This window comes from Pezoporus flaviventris, unplaced genomic scaffold (assembly GCF_033815535.1).
Source record: "Pezoporus flaviventris isolate CSIRO_AGI_PZ_B2104156 unplaced genomic scaffold, CSIRO_AGI_Pfla_v1 ptg000011l, whole genome shotgun sequence".
Lineage (NCBI taxonomy): Eukaryota > Metazoa > Chordata > Aves > Psittaciformes > Psittacidae > Pezoporus > Pezoporus flaviventris.
The window spans coordinates 3,429,523-3,448,179 of NW_026892559.1; the positions used below are offsets into that span (position 1 = coordinate 3,429,523).

The 18,657-nt window shown below is 56.2% G+C and overlaps 2 protein-coding genes across 3 annotated transcripts; both read right to left on the bottom strand.

Moving 5' to 3' along the window:
- Positions 1 to 5,256: 5,256 nt before the first annotated feature.
- On the bottom strand, positions 5,257 to 7,631 carry PDXP (pyridoxal phosphatase). The gene is made up of 2 exons (XM_061450862.1): positions 7,000 to 7,631; positions 5,257 to 6,774 (listed from the first exon to the last, which is right to left on the bottom strand). The coding sequence occupies exons 1-2, from the start codon at positions 7,577 to 7,579 to the stop codon at positions 6,449 to 6,451; spliced, it is 906 nt and encodes a 301-aa protein (XP_061306846.1). The 5' UTR covers positions 7,580 to 7,631; the 3' UTR covers positions 5,257 to 6,448.
- Positions 7,632 to 8,486: 855 nt separating this feature from the next.
- SH3BP1 (SH3 domain binding protein 1) lies at positions 8,487 to 18,350 on the bottom strand. 2 transcript variants are annotated; one of them, XM_061450833.1, is made up of 19 exons: positions 18,145 to 18,350; positions 17,044 to 17,113; positions 15,338 to 15,380; positions 14,861 to 14,965; positions 14,312 to 14,388; positions 13,942 to 14,053; positions 13,768 to 13,844; positions 13,204 to 13,339; positions 12,500 to 12,568; positions 12,030 to 12,120; positions 11,630 to 11,772; positions 11,430 to 11,541; positions 11,254 to 11,335; positions 10,495 to 10,575; positions 10,280 to 10,396; positions 9,792 to 9,889; positions 9,472 to 9,601; positions 9,249 to 9,355; positions 8,487 to 8,821 (listed from the first exon to the last, which is right to left on the bottom strand). In XM_061450833.1, exons 1-19 carry the CDS (start codon positions 18,188 to 18,190, stop codon positions 8,487 to 8,489), a joined length of 2,031 nt encoding a protein of 676 aa, XP_061306817.1. In that variant the 5' UTR covers positions 18,191 to 18,350. The 2 variants fall into 2 exon arrangements, with proteins under 2 accessions (XP_061306817.1, XP_061306819.1); XM_061450835.1 differs by lacking the exon at positions 18,145 to 18,350 and having other exon boundaries at positions 17,044 to 17,758.
- Between the last annotated feature and the right edge of the window lie 307 nt (positions 18,351 to 18,657).

The following is an 18,657-nucleotide window of genomic DNA, read 5'->3' on the forward strand; positions in this document are numbered from 1 at the left end:
ACAGGAGTCCAGCGCAGCGTGGGATTGCTCAATGACATAGGTCCTTTCACCCCTGAAATTATTAAGGGAAGGCAACTAATGAGACTGTGGTGGATTACGAAGCAGTGAGCACAGGGAAGCCCAGTCTAGACACAGCCTATGCTCTCCACTGAAGGAGTATGGCTACCCCATCTCATGGGACGTGTCAATCTCCAGGTTTCCAAGGCTGTGGCAGGCATGTGGTCCCCTTGTACTGGAGTGCTGAATGGGAGCACATTGCCATTCTTCACACCTCCATTCCCAGACTCTGCAAGGGTACAAACAGGGACTGGCACTGCTCCACACTGCTCCTAGGCTCTGCTCAAAGCTGGTTAACAGGTAGCTAGGCCATGGAAGGACACCAAGTCAGGAACACCTCTGTTTTGTGAGGGAAGGGCACCTTGCCAGGGCCACAATCATTATTGTCCCTGCAGGTGGGAAATCTCTAATCTACAGCCCACTGAGACTCAATTTCCTCGTGCATCCATGCTGCGGGAATAAACTACTTGCACACAAGCAGTGGTAGTACAACAGCAGAACGCACCTGGAGGAAACAAACTACATCTGAGTTGTTTTAGGTTACTTGAAACAGGACAAGTAGGGAAGCAGTTCTTGCCCCCCAAATTTTGACTGGGTACCACTTTCTGTGCAGCTCCTGAGGGATCCAGGCTGGAGGTTCATCAAGGGCTGGTGAGCAGAAAGGCTGGCACAGGGCTTTGGGCAATGTGATGGACAATGTTGTCCATTTAAAGGCCAGGTTTCACCTGTAACAAGTGAAGAGAGCACCTCTGTGCTCAGCAATATCCTATTTACAGAATGGAAACTGCTAGGTGCTGGAGCTGCACATCTAGCAGGCTAAATCACAGGGCAGAACAACCTGGATCGTTGCAGGCTACCCTGTGACCTGGGAATGTTTCTGGCATCATGTTTCCCTTGTCTCCATGCTGAAGGCTCACAGAACAGTGCTTTGCTGTTGTGATATACTGGAGCTACAAAGACCAGGATAACTCTCTAAGTTGGTGGAGTTCTTAATGGCTTTTAATAGCTCTCAGCAGGTTCAGCTGTTCAGTACCTCCCAGGGATTATACGGAGTGCCAAGATAGTTTGTCTGCCAGGAGCACTTCTAATACATTATCCACACAAAATTCCCAGGCAGGCAGAGTCCAACAACACAGTGGCTGCTCCTGGATGTGCACAACCATGCAAGTCTCCTGGGTTGCGTGGTGAGGTGGTTGGGCTCAGAGTCCATAGAGCAAATGAGGCAGCAATAAGGGATGAAGAAATAGGTATGGCATAGGGATGGCAAAGGGGTACCTGAAAGCCCATGTTACAGGGTGGAGGGGTAAGGAGTGAGAAGGAAGCTGCAGAGGAGGGACTTCTCCCCACATGCTGCTGGAGGAAGAGCAAACACTGACTTGCTTCCCAGGGCAGGCAGTAGCAGGCTGCTTCTCCTCGCCTCCTCCTGCTGTGGGACAGGGCGGCGCCAGAGCCGCCTGCCTTGGCAAAGGGGGACTCCCACATCAGGTTAGGCAAGTATTGGGCAGGTTACTGGGATCTGGAGGCACTTTCCCATGCACTAAAACCTCCTCTGTCCTGCCAGTCCCAACACCTTCCAGATCCTCCCAGTTTTCTTACCATGTCATGTGGCTGAGCACTAGCAGCTTCCCAGCCAGGATGATCATTAGTTCCTCATATTAAAGGCATCTACTCACCGATTAATATCTGTGCCCATTTGTTGTTTTCCTGAAGTGTCAGTTGCTTGATCAGCTTGATAAACTATGATGAAATGTCTGGCTTGGAAGGTGAGGGGAGAGCAGCAGAAAACTGCTACCCTGATTTCAAGTAAGGTCTTTGACACTGCCCCCTGTAATATCCTCATAGAAAAGCAAATGGAAGTATGGGCTGGGGAAGGAAACAGTGGGGTGGACTGAAAAGTGCTGTGCCCACATGATGGTGATCAGTAGTAGTCTAGATGGAGGCCAGTAACTAGTGGTGTCCTCAGGGGTCAATACTGGGTCTGATCCTCTTTAGCATCTTCATTGATGATCTGGACGATGAGGCGGAGTGTATCCTCAGCAAGTTTGCTGATGAGGCAAAACTGGGAGGAGTGGCTGATACACCAGAGAGAGGGTCGTGCTGCCATCCAGAGGGACTCTAACAGGCTGGAAAAATGGGCTGGCAGGAACCTCATGGTGTTCATAGGGAGAACTGTAAGCTCCTGCCCCTGGGAAGGAATAATCTAGGGATAAGTCTATGGAGTGGTCACAAAGATGACTAAGGAACTGAAGCACCTCTTCTATGAGGAAATGCTGAGAGCTGGAACTGTTCAGCCTGGATAAGAGAAGGCTTTGGGGGGACCTTGTCAATGTATATAAATAGCTAAGGGGAAGGTGCAAAGAAGATGGAGGCAGGTTCTTACCAGTGGTGCCCAGCAACAGGATCATAGGAAATGAACACAAACTGAAATAGAGGAGGCTCCTGCTGAACATCAAGAAATACTTTATTACTGTGAGGGTGACTGAGCACTGGCCTAGCTACTCAGAGAGTTTGTTGCTGAGTATCTTCATCCTTGGAGATAGCCAAACGCTATCTGGACATGGACCTGGGCTGCTGGTGCAGGGAGCACTGCTTGAGCAGGAGGGCTGAAGCAGATGACCTCCAGAGGTCCCTTCCAACCTCAACCATTCTGTGATTCTGTGGGAGGGAAGAAAGTGGAATGCTTGAGAAGGAACATAGGAAGCACCTGTTAATACGCTGACCCAGGAAAATAGCAGCGTGGTGAACATTTCAACCTAAGGATGGCTGGAGTCTGGGAGACAAGATGTACTTGCCTGTCCGCCAACTAGGGGAGCACAGGCATGCCTAGCCTCTCCCAGGCCTTGCCCATAGCCAGCAATGCTCAGCAGGTTGCTGCTTTACATCATCCAGCCAGCGGTTGCCACAGTAACTGCACTTACAGATGAAGGATGCGAGGCTCCTGGGGTAGTGGAATGATTGGCACCCGCTGGGTGTTGTCTCTATTGCACAGCAGGAAAGGAAGATGTGGTTTTCTGAACGTGAGAAAATAAAACACCCTTCCCTGTGCTACACCGAGCTGGGCTTCCCACCCGCTTCCTACTGCAGCTCCCCTCTCCCCAGCCCTGTGCTCCCTGGCAACTGCACTGGTTCCTTGAAACACTCAACCCAAGAAGTAAAACAAGAAATCAGGCAAGAGGCATCACTTCAGTTTCAACAGCCCCGTCAGACCCATCCCAGAGGAAACCAAGGCCTGACCTCCATAAGGATCACAGACCCCTTAAGTGTCAGTGGTTGAAGGGCTTGGATGGAAACTCACTGTCCCTCAGGGTCCCTTCTTGTCTAGTTTTCTAATGAGATCTGCTCACACTCACCTTCATTGCATGCAGGATCAACAGTAGCAGAGGGAAGCCACACAAAACCAAACCCTGGCAGACATGATGGATCCCTACAGTGCTGCTCTTATCCCCATTCAAAGCAAGAACAGCCCCATGGGTAAAGACAGCACTTCTACCCCTGATTCCATTGCTGGGGAGTGGAAGCATTTATAGGACACAGGTGCCTGGTGCCGTCAGATACATGAAGAACCAAGGGAAGGCCAGGTGAAGCCTCTTTCCCTTCTGCTCCAAGTACACCTTTGCTTCATAGCAAAGCCCTCAGGGAGAGGTGCGCTGGATGAGAAGTCCCATGCTAACAAGAGGGATCAACACCCCCTCTGCTGAGTTCTGTTTTCAGCAGCAGCCACATGAAAAAGAAAACCTACTTGGCTGGCTCACCATTTGGGATCCAAAGGATGAACTCCAAAATCTCAGAGCCTGAATGGGCTGTAACACTCAGATTCTGGGTTCCTTTCTGTTTCTGGTGTGCCAGCCTGGGAGACCACAGCCTCCAACCTCCTGTCTGCTGGCTGGGAGAGCTGGAAAGAACAGAGCATTCATCCTCAAGCACCTTAGAAAAAAGAGGGAATCTCCTGGGGATGCTCTTGTTGTGCACTGTCTCCTCTGTACACACTCATTTAACCCACTCAGTCTGTCCTGAGCTGTACTGAGCATTCCCATCTGCGGCCACAAGTCACAGTAACAGCGCTCTGAGTTTCAGCCTGATATAAGATCTGAGAGCTCTGAAAAATAAATCAGGGTCTGGGTTTCTCTAGTTCAGCAGCCAGAGTTAGCAGACACATTAGGTCTCAGTCTTGCTCTGGCTGATGATGCAAGTGCTGGTCAGACACTCATTAAGAGAGCACCAGTCCTCTGGTTGTCTAATTGAAGATGGGACAGACAAAAAGGAGAGAAAGTTGCACATGAAGGGACTGATTAAGATAAAGGGCAGTCTTCCAAGAGCTTTTTGGGTCAGTTTTTGTTTTAGAGGGCTGTTTGCTAAGTTACTGGGGAGTGGGGGGGAAGACTCTCAGTAGCTGGAATTGTCCTAGGGCCAGTAAGTCGCATCTAATTCTACCGTGAGCTGACACATCACTAATGTACACCGAGATCAGTTCTTGAGCTCGCAAGCTGATCTCTCAAGACGTGATGCTTGGTCACCATCAACAGTTGTTAAAGGGGTCTGACAGACAAAGGGGAGGATTTGGCTCCCATATGAGGAAGGGAGGCAAAATACGTTCCCAAGCTGTTTTCTCCTTCCTGCCTGGCATCACAGACAAACCCAGGGAGAGGACACAAAGGATGGCAAGCTACAGCCCAGTAAAGGTCACCTGCAGGGGTACAGCAATACTCATATCTCCTTCTCTCAAAGCTTAGTGTACTTGAGAAGGGCCACAGCAAGACCCGATTTGGACAGTTCTCAGCTTTCTGCAAGCTACATGACAGAGGTGGCACCTCACCCCTGCTCTAGCAGAGCTGGACACCACTGTGCATGGCCACATAGGGTCCTCCTGACTAGCAGTGGGCAGACTTGAGGCACAGCACAAGAACTCACCATTCCCCAGCAAGCAATCACCCATGCTGTGAATTGGGTGGCAAAGATAGCCTCACTCACTGCTCCAATTCGCCTGACCAGACCCCATGTCCTACCCCATAGCCCCACTAGCCACCTCCACCCTCCCCTCCAGTTCCAGACCCCAGTAAGAGACAGCAGCAAACAGCAGCTTGAAGATGCTGTCCAGAAGACATGGTCCAGCTCTCTCTTGCCTACTCAGCAGCACCCCCTTGAGTCTTGCCACATCCTCATTTTCGAGAGCTCAAAGATACCACAAGCGAATACAGGAGATTATTTCCAGCCCACGCTCACACTTTATTATATACAGAGACACAGTGAGTGTAAGAACATCAACATGGGATGTGGACAGTAAGGGAGGCCTAAAGGCACTGCCTCCTGTCTCCTTGGTGCAACCAGTCAGCATACTTTATACAAATAATACAATATTTGAACAATAAATAAGTTTAATAAATAAGATCAAAAAATAAAAAAAAAAGGTAAAAAGACAAAGCAGCAAGGAATGGATGAGGGCTGTGACACACCCACAGCAGTGACAATACCACCACCATCTCACCTGCACACCAGCAGCTGCAGCACAGACCCCCAGCAGCCCTTTTCTCTCACTGTACTACAGCAAAATCCAACTGAGGAGAGAGGGCACTGGGTACAGTCCAATATTTCTGTGCTGTTGTGGTCTAGGAGCCCTCTCTCCTTCACAAGCCCCTTCAGTAAAGGTGCTTGAAAACAAGGTACAACTGCAGCCCCGCTGTATGCAATCACAGCTTGTCAGTTTGGCACAAAAAAACCTCTCAACTAGTCTCTTCCCTTCCCATAGTCCCTCAGACACTGGCACAGTTATTAACTGAGTTGGGGCAGGGGGACAACGAAGGAAATATCTCTAAAGAACGGGGGAGAGAAGAGATGAGGCAATGCTCCCTTTCACTCATGGGAAGCACAGATGCTCTCATTCATTGCTCCAGCATACTCCTTCCACATGCCCTGGCACTGAAAGAGACCTGGTGGGTGACATCCCTGGGCAGGAGGGGCTTACTACAAGGACCTCAAGGATGCAGCTCAGAAGTTAAAGAGTTATGACCAAAGGGACAGCAGTAAAAGGCCGCCACTGGTTACCTAAGAGAAAATAAGACAATAAGACACCCAGTCCCTAACTCCTGCAGGGGGTGAGGCCGCACATACACACTGATGTGACCCCCACGTTGGAGCTCAAGGCCTCCAGCTCTCTCCCAGAGACACTGGCAGCTGGCATATAAGGGAGAGGAAGCGTCATGGACAGCTCTCAGCAGAAAGAAGACAACTTGAACCCTGGTCCCTCCTGCCAACCCCCCCCATTTTGCCCCCAGAGAAGGGCACTGGAATGTGAAGAAACCAGGAATTGAGGAAATAGGGCAGTGAGAGAGAAATGGGAACAGTTGGAGATCTGGGATGCAGAACCTGACCCGTCTGCCCCCACATATACAGACTGCTACTCATCCAGACCTGGTATCAAGTCTGCAATGCTGTCCACATAGTAATTGGGCACCATATCCTTGGCAGCGGCGCTGTCACTGGCCATGTAGGCCTGCGCCTCTTCCAGGCGGGAGACACCTGTCAGGGTGAGGATGGTGGAGAGGCCGCAGTTCTTGCCAAAGAGGATATCTGTCTCCAGACGGTCTCCCACCATGAGGGTGCGGGACGGGTCGACGCCGAAACGCTCCACGATGCAATCAAACATGTACGTGTTCGGTTTCCCCACCACTAGTGCCTTGCGGCCTGAAGCCGTTTCCACCGCGGCTGTGAGGCTGCCAGTCCCTGGAGAGAAGAGGGAGGAGAAAAAGACGTAGCCACGGGCTACTCGGCTGCGGGAAGCTCAGCACTGAGGGTCCCACAAGCGGACTGGGATGCTGACAGGGATGGATGTGAGCATCCTGATGCTCAGGGAACCTCCTCGCCCGTGCCTGGGACGGTGAACCCCAACCCAGACCAACCCCGCCCCCCCCGGGGCAGCAAGGGAGGGAGAGGGGCCCGCGGGCTCACCGGGGGTGCGCTGCCCGTCGCTGAGCGGGTGCCAGGGGTCGGGGTCGGTGGCCACCAGGAGGCACTGCGGGTCGCGCAGGTAGCCGCAGGCCTGCGCCAGCTTGGCGAAGGTGAACTGGTCGTCGTAGCCCACCAGCACGGCCCGCACCGGCTCGGCGGACGCCGCCTCGCCCTCTCCCGCCAGGCGCAGGCCGGCGTCGCGCACCTCGCCGCGCAACCCTTCTCCGCCCAGCACGAAGACGCGGCCGCCCGAGTCCCCGCTCCCCACGCCGCCGCCGAGGAGGCGCTGGCGGAGGAAGAGAGCGGAGCAGAGCGCAGAGCTGAAGACGTGCTCGGCGCGGACGCCGCGGAAGCCGAGGCGGCTGAAGCGCCGCTCCAGCTCGGCCACGGAGCGGCGGCTGTTGTTGCTGACGAAGAGGGCGGCCTTGCCGCTGCGCCGCAGCCGCTCCAGCAGTTCCGGGGCGCCGGGCACGGCGCGCTCGCCCGCCCACAGCACGCCGTCGCAGTCGAAGAGTAGCCCCTGCGCCGGGCCCAGCACCTCCCGCAGCCCTGCGCCGCTCAGCCGCCGGCAGCTCGCCATAGCTCCGCTGCACCGTCCACCGCCCGCCGGGCCGCCGGCCGGCCGCCGCGTCCCGCCCCGCCCCGCGGGCCCGCCAATCACCGCCCCCCGGCCGCCGCCGCCACCAATGGGAGGCGGGGAACGCGCTGAGCGGCAGCCCATCTGACCCGTCGTTCTCGAGGGGAAGGGGCGGGGCCAAAGTGACAGCTACCCAGACCTATCAACTGCCGAGGAAGGCGGTGGGGAGGCGGGACAAAGTCTGAGCTCTCTTGCCGATTGGTTAAAGTCGCCTTCCTCAGCCGCCTCCTCCGGGGAGGCCTCGCGGCAGCAGGGCGCCCCCTGCTGCCCGGCGGTGCCTGAGAGGCGGCCCCTCTTGAGGCACCCCCTTGAGGGCTGCGGCCGCCCCTCTCCGCCTTGGCGTCCCTGCAGAACTGCCCGTCCCCCTCCCGTCTGCAGCTTGCGGGTGCACAGCCTCCAGCACCTCGCAGGGCTGAGCCCTGTTCATACCTGCCTGTGACTTGTGACACCGGCTTCCTAAATAACCTCGTTGCAAAATATACATTTTTCTGTGTGTTCCTGAGGCAACACGTTTTATGGCACAGTGGGGCAGAAGGGGCTGTAATGAGTGCTGTGTACCTGCAGAAGAACTTGCCCACGCCAGCCCCAGAAATGCCTCCCTGCCATCCATCTCCTGTTCTCCCAGGTCCCCATGGAGACCTGAACGGGACCCTGGGTCCCTCAGCAATGGCTGGGCCCAGCAGGGACATGGTGGTGCAGCGAAGGAGGCTGTGGAGACGGGAGAGTAAGGGGAGGCGGGCGATAGGCAAGATGGAGGAGCTGGAGAGGCATGCCATCCCTCAGACCACCCTGGTGTTTTCACAGTGCGTGCTGGGCCCAGGGGCGCACTGCACCCCATCCCACTCACTGCTCAGATGGGCGATGTGGCCAGCGGGCTCCCAGCCTCAGGCAGTGGCTGCCCCTCATCCACGGTTCCGGGGGCACAGTCCGTGGTAATCACTGCATCGGCCTCACTGGCCGGGGACCTGGGGGACGGCAATGGGGCATCGTGGCTGTGGCGGTGTGCTGGCTGTGGCGGGAGCGGTGGTGGGACGCTGGGGGCTCGGCTGAGCGCCCCGGCCATCCGTCGCGGCAGGGCTTTGGGGCTGGCTGCATGCTTGGGGGCTGCCAGGGCAGGGGCTGTGCTGCGGGGCTGGGCCACAGGTGGTGGAGCCATCATGGGTCGGGCTGGAGCCGGGCGCTTGCCTGGAAAGAAAGCTGAGGTGGGATGGGGTATTCTCTGCTGGGGTCTCTCTCTGGGGCAGGGGGGCTGTGGTGTCAGATGTGGGTTGCAGAGGGACAAACTGCCCCTTGCCCGTCCCCATACTGGAGACCCAACAGCTTTTGAGGGCTTTTTCCATCCTCTTTTCTTCACAAGAGGCTATGAGCTTTGACCTCTCTTACATGGGACACTGGAGGACTTACCATGCCCATCCCACAGTCCCACCTTGTCTGGGGCTGGAGCACACAGTGAGAGGCTGGACCCTGACCGTGATCCCAGCCAGATGCCCTTACTCTCCTTCGGTGGCAGTGACATCCCCAGCACCCTCTCATGCGGGATGAAGGCAAAGCAGAGGAGGTGGCATTGCAGGGTGTCATTTCCCAAGCACTGTGCCAGCAGGGGCACCCTAACCTTTGCGCGCAGTGTCGTCAGTCAACGTTGGAGCTGGTGGCCCTGCAGCTTCAGGAGATGGACTGGTCACTGCTGGGGATGACCTGGGCTCAAGATCCCTCGAGGTGCTGCACAGAGAATGGGGTAAGTCAGGCTTTGGCTAGGCACGGGGAGCCTGGTGTGGGGTGGGATGAGGGAGGACATGGGGAGAGCTGGGAGAGCCCCCAGCTCCCACCAGACTTACACCTCTCCATCCAGGAGAGTGGGGGTGCTAGCTGGAGGGACATCAAGGGTCAGCTCTTCCACTGGGGTGGCGTCGCTAAGTCTGCTGTTTGCAGGTGGCATGAACATGCCTGAGACATTGAAATCTACCTCTGGGTGGACAGAAAGGAGGAGATGCCATGAGGAGAGGCTTACTGCCCAGAGCTTCCCCCGATGACCCCATGGCAGGGGACTGGTGCAGCCACCCCTGCTTCCCTCCCCCTGGGGAAGGAGAAATGTCCCCTTTTCTTCCTCCTCCCTTCACCCTGGGCTGTCACCCCCCAGGTGAGGCCCTGGCCCTACCTCCAGGGAAGAGGGTATCTGCGTGCTGGATGAGGGCTTCAACCACACTGACCACCTGGATGGAGGAGACCGAGGCCAAGTCCAGTTGCATTGGGTCTCTGAGAGACAAAGGTGGGGGGAGGCATCAGAAAAAGTATCTTGGGCCATTAACCCTTCTGGTGTTCATTTCTGAGGGGTGTGGAAGGGCAGTAGGTGGGCCTTGTTCCCTGTCCTGGAATCCCTGGAATTGGTGTTGGAGGCCATCCATGTCATAGGTTCTCCAGGTCTCAGCCACTCCCTATGCTACTTTGCAGCGTGGCCAAGAGGACATGTGCTTGGTGAAGGGATGTGCCAGTCATGGACCGTGGGGACAAGGGACAGTATTTGAGGATGGAGGTGCTTTAGACCAGCCTGAAGGCTGCTGGATCAGCCTTTCCCATGGTGTTTGCTCTCCAGGCACCCCAGCTGGGGCTGGGGCACTGCCTCCCACCCTCCACGCAAGGTCTTACCCTGTGCTCTGCTGTGACCACAGCAGGTTGGGGCCCAGCACGATGGCGATATTGCTGGGGGTCATTTTGTTCACCTCCTGGTGTTCAGCCAGCTTAGCTAAGAACTTGATCAGATACCTGTGGGTAAAAGGAGGTCAGGCGGGCGGTATGTGTGGGTTTGGGGAAGGAAGAGCTGCCCCAGTGGTTGCTGAAGGAGCCCTGTCCTCACAAAACACCTCAGGTTGTTGTAGCTCTCATGGGGCAGGTGACTGCAGGTGTCCCGCAGGCTCTGTATGCGGCTCTCATCATCCTTTAAGCTGCAAGAGAGAAGGAGGAGTGGGGAGCTCAGCCTGCTCCCTATGGCAGAGAGGGACAGCGTGCAAGGGAAGACGGTCAGTGTTAGCCACCCTGTGTGAGCCGTGGCCCTGGGGTTGGGGATGCCCTGCTGTCGCCTTTACTGGGCAGCTAAGCAGGCATCCAGAGAGGACAAAATCACACCCCAAAGGCTCAGAGGGTTTCATATGATACAAACGCAGCTTCTGGGTGGGCCCAGGGGTGAGCACCCTATTTCACTGTGACTATGGGGCTCATTGGCATGGAGCTGATCCCTTCAGAAAGATACTCTCCCCTTTTCCACGGCTTTTTGCCGTGTTCCCTTCACCACCCCTTCCATCGCAAAAGCAAGAGGCCAAACTGGGCACTAGCCATGGGGCTCACACTGTTGAGGTCAAGTGGGTCTTCACACAATATACTGTTTCTACAATATAAAAGGTTGCAGCCTTTCTCCTTCCGCTGACTTGTTTTTTATTGCTGTTCCCCAAGATTTTGGGCTATTCGGATTTCTGCTGAGCATGGGACAGACCAGGTGCTGTGTCTCTCCCTACATGGCAAACAAGGCCAAGCAGCCCTGCTCTGAGTGCTAGGAGGGATGGAGGGGGGTGAGTTGGGTTTATTTGACCCCTGCCAGGCTTTTCTGCCCCAAAGCCTGCACCTACCTGGCCACTTGGAGCCACTCGTCATAGAGCTCAAAGGTCATCAAAGGCTGGGGCAGCTCCCGCAGGTAGGACTTCAGTGCACCTGAGAGAGGAGGAGGAGCAATGGGGGTGATGGTGCTGGGGGACAGCAGGGACTGCCCGGTCATGTCCCCCTATGCTGCATCACCGGCACCCACCGGCCACGGCGTGGGGGTCTGAGTAAAACTCTTCCAGCGCATTGGAGCCACTGGCCAGGCTGCTCTTCAGCTTCCTCAGCACTGAGGCACCAGCTGCCAGCCGGAAGAGTCCCTGGAGATGAGGTGAAGAGGGAAGGGATGTGGGGGGACTGCATTCGGGGAAGGAGGGAGGGTGGTGGGAGGTCAGGAGTGCTGCCTACCTCCTCCCTCATGCCAGAGGCCAGCAGCATCATGACACAGGCTTCGATGGGCAGCGCGATCTCCCGGCCCAAGCTTTTGAGGTGTGTCTCTAGGGGCACACCGTAGTACCCCACCACTGGGGTGTCTGCAGTGAAGGAGGGCTCTGGAAGAGAGAGGTCAATGTCAGGAGGGATGGTGGCCTCTGGGGTCATCTGGCATCCAGCCACAGTGACATCTCGCTCTGACCAAGAGCAGAGGCAGCATCCCCATGGTGTGGGTCCCAACCCACCAACCCGACATAGGAGGCAGCAGCAGGCACAGTGAGGGAAAACCTGGCTTTCCCAGCCTCACAAGCCACATTTGCATCCCCCTAGGCTCAGCTGCAGTCCTCCCTGGGCTGCATGGAGAGCCATTGGGTACCTGTCTGGCTGTGGCTTTCCTTCAGCTCTGCCAGAGCCGAATCCAGAGATCCGAGGGACTGCCGGTGATACTGAGCTTGGATTTCCAGCAGCTGCCAGACATGGGACAGGCAAACAGTGCTTCTTTTGGCATCAGCCTCTCTCAGAGAGACCCCCCACCAGGAATTGTGCCCACATACAGACAGGGCAAAGGGGAAGCTGCAAGGGGAACCCCCTTGTGGTCATTGGACCATGTCTGTAGTGGTGGGTAGAGGGCAAATTGGAGAGGGAGGGTCATCAGGACAAGTAGTTGGTGCTAGTGATGGCATTAACCTGCAGTGCATGGAGCAAGGATAGCTTTAGGCATTTGCTGGTGCCTGGGGCTGTCCCTTGTCCTAAGCAGAGGGCTTAGTGTAGATGGGGACAAGGCATGGCTCAGACATACTCCAAGAGACATTCACATGCTGAGGATGAGTGTGAGAGAGGACTTACTTTGATGAAGTAGCTGGCATAGCTGTCCTCTTTGGTGGAGAAGTGGTACAGGTCAGCCATGTACTCATCCTGGGAGGGGAGACAAGAGAGAAGAGCAATCTTCCACCTGAGGAAGAGGGGACACCTTCACAAAACCCTCTCATCCAGGCTGTGAGTTGTCCACAGAGGGTTTCCGGGTGCAGTGGGGAGGCAGGCTGGGACCGTGGGGGCATTTCTCCTTGCCTTCATTGCTTGCATTTCTATAGTGGCAGTGACCTCTCCTGCAATGAGGGTGCTCACACAAGTGTCTCAGGACAAGAGGTGCCTGCACCTCCAGTTCTAATGAGCCCATGGCTCTGCCAGGCAAGGCACTGGGCTTTTCAGAGAAACATGGAGTAAGTTGATGTGGAGGTCCCCGGCCACTCAGCACAGATCCCAGCTCAGCTGGTTCCTAGCCCAAGGGGACCCCATAAGCTCTCTGCTGTAGCCCCTGGAGCTTCCTCTCTGCAGAAGCTTGTGCTTTGAACCCTTAATTCCTCTTCTTCCCTGAGCTTGGGGCATCCCCCTGTTTCTGCTCCTTGAGGGACTGGTTTGCTTGTGGAGGGCAGGACATACTGGCTGGCGGCATCTATCTCAGTATAGGGTCACTTTGGAGGGAATCCGTGAAGGGGAACAAGTCTGCAGCCCTGGAGGTGCCCCACGAGGGAGAGCAAGCAAGGTCTCACCTTGCACTGCTCCACCTTCTTCTTCACCTCCTCCTCCTCCTCCTTCAAGATCTCCAGTTTGTTGGCAGCAGAAGATGCCCCTGGGCCAGCACCAGTGCCAGCACTGTTACCGGAGCTCTTGGCAGCTTGGTTCAGCCTTTGGAGTGGGAGAGAAGAGTCACACCTACAGCATCAGTGCCAGGGACATGGGGTGGGATGGGTGTGCAGAAGGGGTATGGGGATCATGAGGAGGACAGCAAGTCCAGGTACTGCCCTGCAGTGCTTTCCCTAGGCCAGTACCTCTCATTTCCCTCACCCAGAAGATGGTGCTGCACAAATGGGTGTGACCTGGTTAGGTTGGGGGGCATTCAGCAAGGCTGACTGAAACACCCAGGGCCTGCAGGACCCTTCCCAAGCCTCATTCCTGAGATGAGCCATCATGACTCATGATGTGGAAATGACCCATGGCTGTGCTGCTCTTCCAGAGAAACCTGGCATGGCACTTGGAAATTCGTTTCCCAGAGCGTTGTCTCTCATCCTGGGTGCCTGGATGCCCTAGCCCCCTGGCCACAGTGTGCCCCATACCGGCTCTTGATTGTGTTCCAGTCAGAAATCAGCTTCTGGAGGGTCTTCTTGCGCTTCAGGATAATAGGAAGCTCCTCCTGGGGAGAGAGGGCCCAGAGTGAGTGGGGAAGGCTTGGGGATGTGGGAAGGGGTGATGGGATGGGAGAACGGAGCCAGGAGGGCATCCAGGCCTACCTCACTGAGCCTGTTGAGTGGCTGCAGCACATTGCGCTCCAGGGTGATCTCAAACTCAGCCAGGATTTTGGCCAGTGAGCTTTCTATACAGCAGCCCATCTCCAGGGCTTTCCTGCATAGGAAAGACTGTGGGCTGGAACCGTGACACTCTCTGACTCAACACCCCTCTCCATACCAGTACTTCTGTGGGACCCTGAGCCAGCCCCCGGCTGAAGGTGCTGTCTGTCCCCTCTTCCACTCCAGTGCCAGTATTTTCTCTGAGGACAGGGTTTGACAGCTCAGCTTGGCCATGGGAGCCCCTGAATCAAAACAGTGGCACTGACAGTATGTTTTGGGGTCACACCTGGCACTTTCTCCCATTGGCACTTACCCAAGGCTGGACTCTGTGTCCAGTTCCTTGAAGCTCTCAGCCATCGTCATGGATAGAGCCATCAAGGGCAGCTTCTTCTGCACAGAGACAAAGTTTTGGGAAAGGGATGGTGACCTGGCATGTGGCAGCTCCCTCCCCATGAAGCATGCCACCATGGCATGACAGCAAGTGGCCGAACCCTTCACTGGATGCTCACATCTTCCCCTGGCCCACCCATCCCCACTGGCCCTGGGGCCTGAGGAGGGGCCCTTTGGATGTTCCTTCATCCAAAGCCAGGATCCAGTTAGCTGAACAATGCATCAAAGCTTTATAGTTGGTTAGAAAACCTCCAGCCTTCTCTCAAATAGACCCATGTAGAAAACTGTGACACTGATGGAGGCCCTCACCAAGCACAGCCCACTCCGCCATGGCTTCAAATGTACGAAGCGGTTTCATCGTCAAGAATAATTAAGCCAAGCTGGGGCTTGTCAGGTTGCCAAGAAAAGTGGAGCTCACGGAATCACGGGAGAGCTAAGGAAAGTGTGGGCTGAGGTGGAGGATGCTACTCACCACTCGCTTGTCCATCTCGGAGCCGCACTGCCCTTGCAGGCAGGCTTGCAGCCTCTTGGACACGCTGTGAGCTGCTCTCTTGGCTGGCTCAATCCTCTGCTCGATCTGAGGGCAGAAAGGTGGGAATGGGGAGGCTCTTTTGCCAACCGTGGGCTGGGCTTCCCAACGCCATCTCTTCCCCAACACCCAGCTCTGGCGTGAGTGGCCCACACAGCATCCTGCTGCAGCGCAGATCATCCCTGGTCCAGCAAAAAGGGAGGACAGCTCCTGGTCGGGATTCATCCCTCTGTGAGTGGCCGGAGAAGCCCTTTCCCATAGCAGGAGCCTGCTGTGGTCCTGGAGCTGCTCTCCAGCACATGGGCAGATCCCAGCCCCACGACTTGGACGTGCTGGCAGGACAAACCGCAGGCAGGAGCGGGGCAGGTCCCACACCCATGCACAAGCAGGCACACGCCTGCCGGCCCTGCCGCACCTCACCTGCAGCAGATCTGCTGGCAGCAGCTCCGTCGCTTCTTGGGCTCTGCCGGGGAAGCAGAAAGAGCCATCAGCAGATGGGGTGACCTTCTTCCGCCACTCTTTGGGAGCAGGAGATACTGGCTATGGCCTGGACCATCTTACACAAGGCTATGGGTGGAATGAACCCAGGGGGATGGAGCCGGAACAGGGCAAGGCAGCCAACCTTCCTGGCTGGTGGACACCCATCAGACACAGCTTCCACGTCAGAGCACCATAGTCAAAATGTCCAGATGGAGACAGGGGTAGTGGGGCCATGGTGGGGGTGGGATGTTTGATGGTAAAGTCTTCTACCCCTGACCACTCCCCTGAAGCCAAATCCAGGGCAGTGCTCTAGAGCCTGCACATGTATTTGATGACCAAGCTGTGGCCTGAGACCAACACAAGCCCCTCCAGAAACGCCTACATGAAACTGGCTTTCTGCTTGGTTTTGCAGCAGGTATCAGGAGGTGAAATTTCTGGTTTGCAGCAAATTCTGCTCAAAACCAGATTCACATCCCACCAGCTGCCATCACCACCAAACCTCCCTGTAGAGGAAACCTCACTTCACGGCCTGCTGCCATTGCCGTGCCCCAGGAAGCCTGTTTGCTTTCGCTCTGCTGCTGTTTTCCCCAGTTCACGTTTCTCTCTTTTTACCACCCGATGGGGGACGAGGCTGTGGAGCTGCAGGAAACGGGGGTGGCTTGGTTAAAGGCAAGCAAAATCACGTGAGACCGCAGCCTGCAAAGAAGAGGCTCTGCGGCAGGTGAAGAACTTGCTTTAGGACAGGATAGGCTGCTTGAGACCTGCCTGGCACTAGTGAAACGGAGGTGCATCTAACATGGAGATGAGACACCTTGAGCGAGGAGGGATGGGAAAGGGGATCATGGTCCCCTATGGGAAATGAAAGAAGAGCAAGAGGCCACCAGGATGTAGAAGCTGCTTCCCTGTGGCTGGTCTGCTGGGCTGGCTGAAGGACCAGTGCAGTGGTGCAGGGGACATGGTTGGTCCTGCTCAGCCTCCCAGCGCTGGGGAGCCTGTGGAGGTGGCTGTAGGAAAGGAGCAGTGAGGGGGCTGGGAAGGGAGGGCCCAGCCCTGTAATTTCAGTTCTGGGTTTTGCAAGGGGAGAGCTTTGGAAAGGCAAAGAGAAAAATAAGGAAGAGGCAGAGGTAGGATGGGGCCAGAGGGATTTGTGTGAAGCTGTAAGATCCCCGGCCCTCTCCTCAAAGGGCATGCCAGGAAGCCCATGCTGCCAGGCTTGCTAGAACTGTGCAGAGCATTCAGTGCCTGTGAGGATTCAGCAGGGAAGGCAGGTCCCAGTTCCTAACACCCTCCTGGTCACTACACAGCCAAGGGAATTTTGCTAGAAGGTCCTTCCCTGTTGCCCTCACATCCTGAGGAAGCCAAGCTTGGGAAAGGCCTCTTTCCAGGTGGAAGTAGCATCTGGTAGTAGCTGGTCTTGGGCATCCTATCACTGTTGAGCAGCACCAGTGCAGCCTTCCCATTGTCCCGCGGGCACCAGGAAGCCACAGCTCCTCAGCTTATGCTGAAGATGCTCTAAACCCAGGGTCATTCCCTCTTCCCCTTTTCCCTGGCCATGGAAGATCAGTCCAGCCCCAGTGCAAGCCCTCCAGGACCCACATCCCGCTCCCTCCCATCCCCTCCATAGCAGGTAGTGCAGAAGTCCTTACCGGCCGGTGATGTTGGGATGGGACAGCTGCTGCCGCATCCAATTGATCTGCTTTTTCATCATCTTGAGTGCTGGGAGGGAACCGCAAGAGCTGCTCCACTTGTCTGTACCCACTCAGCACCCTTTGGCAATGCTTGGCATCAGACGCTGGTGGCCCCTCAGCTCCCCAGAGCTGTTCTCCCCTTGCTTTTCCCTGAGGACCTCTCCTTCCCCTGTTCCCCCTTTCTGTTTGTCTGGCTGGCCCCCTCCCTCATCCCTCCCAGGGGACGCCCTGCCTTCTTTCTCTTCCCCTCCCTTGGACTCCCTTCTCTGGCTCCCTCTCTTCTGAGCTTCCTTCCTCTCCGTCTGCCCTTGCGCTGCAGAGCAGGTAAGAGCAGCTCAGGGCTCCTGCTCCACTCTGTGTTCCTGTCACCACCCCGCAAGTATAAATAACTTCAGCCCAGCCTTAAAGGGGAAATATTACAGCAAACACATAACAAGGCAGGACAAGCACATGTGCTGCCAAGCCCAAGCAAGGGCCCACGCTCTGTTTCTTGCTCTGTCTCAACTCGGCTGCTGTTTTTCCCCCTCTTGCCTTGCCCACCACTAGCTCATGTCCATGCCGGCTAGCTGTGCAGCACACACGGAGTTTCTTTCTGATGTACATCCTGCCCTGCCTGGTCACCCAAACTCTGCTCCGTGCTCATGGGTACAACTCCACTCTCTTCCCTCTGCCACATATCCCTCTTGTCGTAGCAAATGCAGGAGGTCGAGCAGCAAAGCCACTCCTGCAGCCCCTTCTGTGCCCCCCACCCCACTTCCCATCACCAGCGCTCTCTAGAACAACAGAGCTGCTGCCCTGTGCCCTGGGGAGGCCCCTTCCTCCCTGTTCTCCCACTGCTGGCAGAGCTCCTCGGGGCTGAGCACAGCACAGCAGCACCCGCATGCAGTCACACAGGAACCACAAACTCCCCGTTCCCAGGCTCGGGTGCTGCCCGCTCGCTGCAGAGCTGCTCCAGTGCTCAGCCTCTCTGTGTTTGTGTCGAAGCATCCCCTTCACACCAGCACCACCTCCTTTGCTCCTGGTGCTGAGAGATGTAAACCTTGCCTTGCTTCTGGCTACCTGCAGCTGGGGCTTTCCTCCATCTGCAGTTTGCTCTCGGCTGCATTAACTTCGGCAAAGGAACGAGCACGAGCACAGGCAGGAAGTGGTCAGCTTGTGGGCAGAGACAAGCAGCAAAGGAAGAAGAGGCGGAAGGGACATTCCACCTGTGCCCCCAGGCCTCAAGGGCTACAGTTAGGGGGGTGCTGGGCTCTGCTCTGTAGTGGAGGGCAAAGGCTCCAGTGAGGGCATAGCAAAGCAGTGCAGGCAGCTGGGATGGAGCAAGGAAGCCCTGCCTGAAACGCCAGGTTGCTCTAAACCTGTGGCTCAAGTATGTCTGATACCCCAGCCATGAGCCCTGGGAGTGCTCCCAGCAGGCAGTGTAGTTACTGAAGGGCATCAAGTCTAAGGGGTTCAAAGCATCTCTTCCAGAGGCTAAAAAGCCCCCCCCAAGACCCTTGTCAGAGCAGATCTCTCTCTTCCCCCCCTGCACTAAAACTGCCCTGGGCAAGAGGAGGAAGAGCTGCTACAAGC